Source organism: Xiphophorus maculatus, chromosome 13, assembly GCF_002775205.1.
Source record: "Xiphophorus maculatus strain JP 163 A chromosome 13, X_maculatus-5.0-male, whole genome shotgun sequence".
Lineage (NCBI taxonomy): Eukaryota > Metazoa > Chordata > Actinopteri > Cyprinodontiformes > Poeciliidae > Xiphophorus > Xiphophorus maculatus.
In genome coordinates, this window is record NC_036455.1 from 652,286 (window position 1) to 659,860 (window position 7,575).

The 7,575-nt window shown below is 37.1% G+C and overlaps 2 protein-coding genes across 2 annotated transcripts; both read left to right on the forward strand.

Annotated features, from left to right (window-relative positions):
• Nucleotides 1–551: 551 nt before the first annotated feature.
• Nucleotides 552–3,390, forward strand: mrpl53 (mitochondrial ribosomal protein L53). Its single transcript, XM_005797376.2, has 3 exons — nucleotides 552–664; nucleotides 1,366–1,478; nucleotides 3,194–3,390. Exons 1-3 carry the CDS (start codon nucleotides 570–572, stop codon nucleotides 3,310–3,312), a joined length of 327 nt encoding a protein of 108 aa, XP_005797433.1. The 5' UTR covers nucleotides 552–569; the 3' UTR covers nucleotides 3,313–3,390.
• A 1,037-nt stretch (nucleotides 3,391–4,427) lies between these two features.
• Nucleotides 4,428–5,797, forward strand: LOC102230447 (fatty acid-binding protein, heart-like). The gene is made up of 4 exons (XM_005797377.3): nucleotides 4,428–4,569; nucleotides 4,669–4,844; nucleotides 4,976–5,077; nucleotides 5,559–5,797. The coding sequence occupies exons 1-4, from the start codon at nucleotides 4,497–4,499 to the stop codon at nucleotides 5,607–5,609; spliced, it is 402 nt and encodes a 133-aa protein (XP_005797434.1). The 5' UTR covers nucleotides 4,428–4,496; the 3' UTR covers nucleotides 5,610–5,797.
• The last annotated feature ends 1,778 nt before the right edge of the window (nucleotides 5,798–7,575 follow it).

The window sequence follows — 7,575 nt, forward strand, 5'->3', positions numbered from 1 at the left end:
TTGTATGTGGAAGACAAAATTTGCTTTCTACTGAAATCATCAGTACCATCAATGATATAAACCACATTTGTCTTTATTGAATTTGGATTTGTGCAGTGAAAATGGATGAGCTGAAATGAGTAAAAAATAAAATCAAACAAACTTGAATTTGAACTACTTTGAAAAACTTTACAAACTCTGTGAGATATTACAGCCATAAACTATTAATATTGAGTCAGGTACTGCTGTCAGTCTTTTGGGATTGTTGTTATGGTTCAAAGGCCACTGAAAAACTAACCATATATATATATATATATATATATATATATATATATATATAAACCTAAAAGACTGATTCATTTAATTCAAATTATATTATATTATATTATATTATATTATATTATATTATATTATATTATATTATATTATATTATATTATATTATATTATATTATATTATATTATATTATATTATAGACCCAACGTGGGAAATATTCACGTTGGATTATTCCCCATCCTCTGCCGCCCTCTAGTGGGTTCAACTAGAAGCTTCACTTCCTGTCGAGGTAGGAGGTCACCATTCCAGAAAACATGGCGGCCACCAGTAAAAGTACCGTGTTATTGAAAGCTGTGAAGAAAATAACCATCCAGTTCTGTCCGTTCGAGTCCAATGTCCGCTCAACAAGGTGAGGAACCTTCTCTCAGCTTTACTGTTGTGTTATAAAGCCGCTGTTTTACAAATTTTGTGTAATAATGGCAGGGTTGTTGTTGTTAGTGAGAAAATAGCAGATACTAACGAAGACCACCCATCAAGAACCAGGATTTGCCTATCGCTGTGCTAAAGGGTTAAAAAGCTGAAGCTGTCCTCTTTATTAATTGTTTAATGCACCTGCATATCGCTGGTTGTTCACAGTCAAGAGCTCGAAAGCAAAATGCTTATTGCTCAGCTGTAAAATTCAAGACATGAAGTGACTTCTCAAAGATAAAGTTTGTCCTTTCAATAGATGTAATAAGTAAGTCTAGATTTCTTGTATAGTTTTTCCACATTCAATTTTTCTTTCCTTAGTAGTTAAAAAAAAAGTCTCCTATTACCTGATGGGGTTTCTCTAAAACCACTCTAATTAGGCTTAGAGGAAATAGTATGAAACATTCAGATTTATTATTAATGATTATTCCTCCTCTTATGTTTATAATTGTTTTTTGTTTTAAAATTGAGGCCAGTGTTGAACCAGTGTCAGTGCAGCATGTCTCTGTCATTTATGGGATTGACTTAGTTTATCAACTAACATACTGTTAAGGTTTAACGCACCAGAGTAAGAACAATTTGTACATGTAGTCTTGATGTGGAGGACTCAAAGACCTTTTTCTCTCTTTTCTCTCTTTTCAGAGAGTTTCTGGCTCTGGTGGGTTCAGAGAAGGTCCGCTCCACCAACACGAACTGTGAGGTGATTTCTGTGGTGAAACATGACAAGTCGGAACCAGTAATCGACGTAACATATGGTGAGAAATCGGGCCATGTGCAGCTGATCTGTTTTTTCCAATGAGTACCAGTTGAATATTAATGGGATCTGATCTGTTGGGTCATGTTCTACTGCTCAACAGAAGGAACATCATAGGAGATTCAGTGTCTGATTAGTTATGATTATATTGTCTAAATGTACATAGACATGTTAATAAACTTTATTAACAGTTTAAACTGCCGAGTTCAGATGATTGTAGCACAAGAAGACAAAGACAATTTATATTCAGTAACATAGAATTTAATTACGTTCAAATCAGTCCAGTTTATTCCAAGACAACATAATCGTATAATACAGTTAAAGCGGATCATTTAATGCCATTTGTTATAAAGTTATTTATGTAACAAAGTCCAGCCCTTTGCATTGACCTTGACTTTGCAGCATTGCTTCATCGTGAACAAGCATGTGGTGACAGTGGAGAGGAAACTCTCCCCTTTAACAGGAAGAGCTGAAAGCAAACTGGCCTATTGGGAACACATGGAGCAAATAAATATTATATTTAAGAAGAAGAGTTAGAGTTATTTCATGTATTTCATGGACAACCAATGCAGAGAAGCTAAAATTTGAGAAATCCTTACTGATCTTCATCAGAACTCTCGCTGGAGCATTTTGGATCACAATGAAGGCTTCCTAGTGATGTACAGCTGCAGTAATTAAGCTTCCAAACAACAAATGCATAGAAAGAAACGTTCAAACATATTTCTAGTTTTAGCAGTATTGCAAAGGTAGAATTTGTTGTCCCCACCCATTAACTAATGAAGTCTGAATTTTATGCTGTGAAGGGGAACCTCCAGCTCAACGAGTTGAGGGATGAGGATTGCTGTGTGATTGGAGTTGTGGTGTAAAATCTGCTTGTAGAATACAGTCATATAGAAAAATGTGGACAGCCAATGAAATGTTCAGTTCTTTTGGAAGAAAGGCTCATATATTGAATCCCTGACCTCTTTATTTTATCCTGTAAACAAAGCTCTTATAAACCACAAAAAAACAATCCTCCTCATTGTTATAAAATCACCAAACACATTTTCTTAGCTAATAAAAAAGTTATTAGGACATCCTAATCCCTAACAGCTAGTGAATCCCTTCCCACTTTGGTTGAAAGGGAAAGTCTGAGGAAAGTTTAACAGTATTTCTGAAGTCCTGGGTCTCTGTCTACATTCTGTCTGGTGAACTTCAGTTTGTCCTTCATGGTAGAGAGTAAATGTTTCCTCTTTGCTCACCTCCCTTGAAAACTGAACTCTTCTGTCTTGTTGCATGCCTCTTTTGGTTGGAGAGGCATGCAACAACAGCATTAAGACTCTGTTCTATATTTTGTGACGACATTTTATTTTTTTTTAGAGACTTCTTTTCAACAACCTTCAGCCTGCTCTCCGCGAGAGCTTCCTTGGACTGCCGGTTTTAAACGACCTTCACTTGTGGATCGTTTTCCGTAGTGTGAAGCAGCAGATTTATGCCCGTTTGTAACTTTTTTTTTCATCCACGTTTTACCTCATTTACTTCCTGATGGTTTGATTAGCGTGACCTACAGCACGTTTCTGCCCCACAGTACACAAATATTTGGCGTAGGTCAGCAGAGTCTCTTTGTGGTACTTGACATTTGCTCAGAGTTAACTTTCCCTGTGTTTCACTCCTCACACAGTGCTGCCTCCTCTGAGTCATCTCTTTGTGTCTTCTGTTTTTTTTTTGTAACCACAGTGGACGGAGAGAGGCTGGTGATGAAGGGGGAATGGTTGACTTGCCGTGAGATGCTGAGCGCGTTTCAGTCCCGCTGCAAAGACAAGGACCCGCAGATCAAAGCCGGAGCCAAGAAATGACCACCTGTTTGAATTTGCTTGTATTTATATGTGTGTGTAATCTTGGAAATGTACAATAAAACAATATGTTTAGCTAAATATGACTCCTTCTGTAAGTTATATAGAATTGTTTAACACTCGTTGTGAATTTTGTTTTAACTCAGTACCTCAGATATACATTTTTGTAAGCGACAAACCAATCAGTTAAAATTGTTTTGAGTAACAAAGCTGGCTGTAAGTACAGTCAGTTGAATCTAACATTTTGTTAGACACAGCTGGACTTTTATGAAATTAAGCAAGAAAAATTAAAGCAGTCCAAGAGACATAAATATAAGATCAAGTTAACCATTTTCAATAGATTTTTTAATGTATTTGCATGAATGTTCATCCTTTCATCCATTTGTCATTTCATCCATCCGCCTGTCCATCCATTGATGAATTTGTTTGTATGTTTGTCCTTTACCTCACAGTTATCAGCTAATACTCCAGATTACTATGTCTTGGCGCTGGTCAATCAGATTGCAATGCACAAATAAGCAAACATGAATGACATTTTACCTGGTGGTGACTTTACTTCTCACTAAGCTTTTGAAACACAGGTTTTGCACGCTTCTTAATGTGAGCCTCTCTCTCACTCTCATTCATCACCTGTATCTTGTTGGTTTGATTTCTCCACACCTGTTTTCTGGTAGTCAGTATTGGCCTAATACGAGTGAGCAGATTATTATTCCTCACTTTAAGATTCTCACGTTATTGGCTCTAGTTTGGAGTCACTTCATATTAACTTCAATCATGTTATTGAATTCATGCTGTATCATTAAATTCTTGCACTGTTGGATTCTTTAAGATTTATTTATTTTTTATACATTCAGATCCTTCTGCGATAGATTCAAACATAGCACAAAAAAAAAGAAGTTAAAAACCCGATTACGGTAAAAAAAAAAAAAAAATAATAATAATACAGATTTAAAAAACAGCATTGTAAGTAAAAGGTTAGGATTATCGGAGGCGGGACTTAAATTATTTAAATATCTGACTTGTGTTGTGACATAGAGGGATGCGATTGGCTTCACGTGCGTTTACGGGGGAGGGGAAAAAAAAGCGAGCTGGCCCTTTAAAAGCGCTCACTGCCTGACCAGTTCAACATACTGGTCAGAGAAAGTTACGATTTGTTGTGGAGGATAATCACACCAAGGACTGCGACAATGGTTGACCAGTTTGTGGGAACATGGAAGATGATTTCGAGTGAGAACTTTGACGACTACATGAAGGCACTGGGTGAGCCCTTATTAAATTAAGAAAAGTAGGTTCTTTGTGAATTCTGAAGTCGCTGAATTTCCCCGAAATTTTATTCATATTTATTCTTCCGTGCTGCAGGTGTGGGGTTTGCCACCCGGCAGGTGGGGAACCGAACCAAGCCCAACTTCGTGATGAGCGTGGATGATCAGGGGATGATCTGTATGAAATCTCAGAGCGCCTTCAAAACTACCGAGGTCAAATTCAAGCTTAACGAGCCTTTCGATGAGACAACTGCTGATGACCGGAAGACCAGGGTTAGTTTGTTGGCTCTTAATGATTTCAACATTTGGAAGGAGTCGCAACTTTCAGGTTTCTTAAATTTTTTGTTTTAAACCTCAATGCTGGAGTTTAACGGTGTCCCTCGCTCCTCTTCTCCTCCCTGCAGACTGTGGTTAGTCTGGACAACGGCAAGCTTATTCAGAAACAGAGTTGGGATGGTAAAGAAACGAACATCGAAAGGGAGATCTCTGATGGCAAACTCGTGGCGGTAAGTGTCCCTTTTTTTTTTTTTTTTTTTTTTTTTTTTTTTTTTAAAAGCCAATGAAGACCTGCTTTAATACTTCAAACTGCATGTTGTAGAGAAATTATGTCCAATGACTGAAGTTGTAAGATAGGATTGCTTTTTATATTCTTGGATGATGTGGAAGAACTGAGGGGTTCCTTTTGGAAGTCTTGAGTCACACTATCGAAGCAGAAAACTGAATCTAATGTTTCTTTCATTTCTGTTTCCATGTATATTAAGGGCAGGATTGGCTCAGCTAGTCTTCTAGTATTATGAAAAGGCAAAAACTGAAATTTAACAAGCTATTTTTCCCCCCTTTAAAATGCTGAAATGAGATCAATTTTACCACACAAAATAAGCATAGTAATAGTAAATTCATACTAAATCTTGTTTTCCCTCGCTCTCTCCCTTGGCATTGCCTTCTGCATAACTTTCTGAAGATAACCTGTCTGCATTCTCTCCACAGAAATGCACAATGGGAGACGTTGTGGCTGTGAGGACGTACGTGAAGGAGTGATGATGCTGGATGACCGGCTCAGTTCAATGAGCATGCTCCCAAACTGAAATGGCATGTTCTGCTCTCTGTACAATTGTTGCCAAAGTCTGCTTTTTGTATCTTGTTCCCCTCATCTTGACACCATCATGGGGTTTTGTTTGAAACTCTTGTGGTGGATTTTGTGAATAAAAGCTTGAGAATTTGTCAAATGTCTGACTCTTTTTGTCAAGTCTTAATCAAGGTCATGCTCAAATGCTGGGGAATGTTTAAATAGATGTTCTCTGGCTTCCAGATTTATCTAATGAGCTGGCTTCAAGTCCAAAAGCTGTGTTTCCACTTGCTCAAGGCTTATGAAACTTTTTTTTTTTTTTTTTTTCCTCCATTGGTCCTTTAAAGGTCAAAACTTTGAGCCATCCTGCATGGATGCCAGGGAATGTGAACTCTTTTTAGATGGTGTGTAGGGGATTTATTTTTTTGGGGGGGGGGCAGGCTGAACATTTCCCATTTCTAAATTACTGGCAGCTGTATGGTGCACAAGAGCATTCTGGGTATCCTTCCCTCCCTTGTTTACAAGTGGCGACAACCACTTTCCCATGACAGGAAAGGAAAGCCAATGGTACTGATTGAACCTGACGACTAAAACAGCTGAACCTGGACTTGTGGGACGGCACTCATTTTGGACAATAGACTTGGCAGCTGTGGAGGACATGCAATGTTTGACCTTCTGGGGAAGAGGCCAAGTGAACAGGAATGTAATGGACTGTTGGTGAAGGTCAATGTGCTGAAGTTTGTTTACTAAATCCCTGTTTTCTACCCATCAAAACATTTTACTTCAGGTTAATCACCTTTCCTTGGTTCACATTGATACAAATTCATTAACCCTGTATGGATGTTACATCCTGCAGTTTTACGGTATTAGAATTTTCTGTTGAATGACTTTTATCATTGCGGAGAGAGGGAAATGGTTTGTTGGGCATTTAAGGATGGGAGGTTTTTGTCTCTGGATCAGGTTTTACTAATGAATATACATAAAAACAGCAAATATTTTAACCTATCCAAATAGGTCTAGAAATTGGGAAATAAAAATGATCTTAAAACAGATTTTTCTATCTAGATATGCACATAATCTGAATGTCTAACTTCATAAAGGAATTTGACAGATTGATATTTCAATCTAACTCGAGATGCATTTTATGTGTCTTAAAATGAAACAGCTATGGGGAAAAAAACCCTGAGCAAAGCTGGGGCAGAAAACTGTTATCTCTTTATTCATTTAAAAAAATACAGTCCAAAAGGATTCATCAATATAATTAACAAAACTTAATTTTATGCAAATTTTTTTCCTTACAGCAGATAATGTGCATTTCAAAACTCTAGTTAAGGAGATTTGAAATGAAAAATCTATAGGAAATCCATTAGATTAATGTATTTTTTAAATCTAACCATTTTTTTGACATGTAAATTTGACATTATACCGTTGCTCACTCCAAGAAACTTCTCTAACTTCCTCCCTATGCAACAAGAAGCTCTGTTGTTTTTAATTTTGCTCCTCTTCCGTAACGACTCACAAATAGTACACAGAGTTAAACAGTAGAATCTGGACAAACAAAACCCAAGCATGGCAAGCTGAATTCAAGTTTGTCTCTGTTGGAAATAACATAAGATTCAAGTGAAAGAATGTGAAAGGAATACCATTTCATTGTTTTAGCCTGAAGCCAGCTAACAGCAAACTGACTATATTACGCAATAATTTCATCTCTTTTCATAGTTATTTTCCCCCAGCCTGATATGATTCTTTAATGGTGCAATCCCATAATTACAACTCTCCTAACCCTCATACTGACCAGCTGCATTCAAGCTAAAAAGCAGCTCTGTGTTCTGCATGTCCTTTGTTGTTCATTGCTTTACATACCAGAAAATTAATTGAGTAGTTTATCTTCCCAGTGGACCAGTTTAAGATGGTAACGCCTTTAACTAATATTACCTC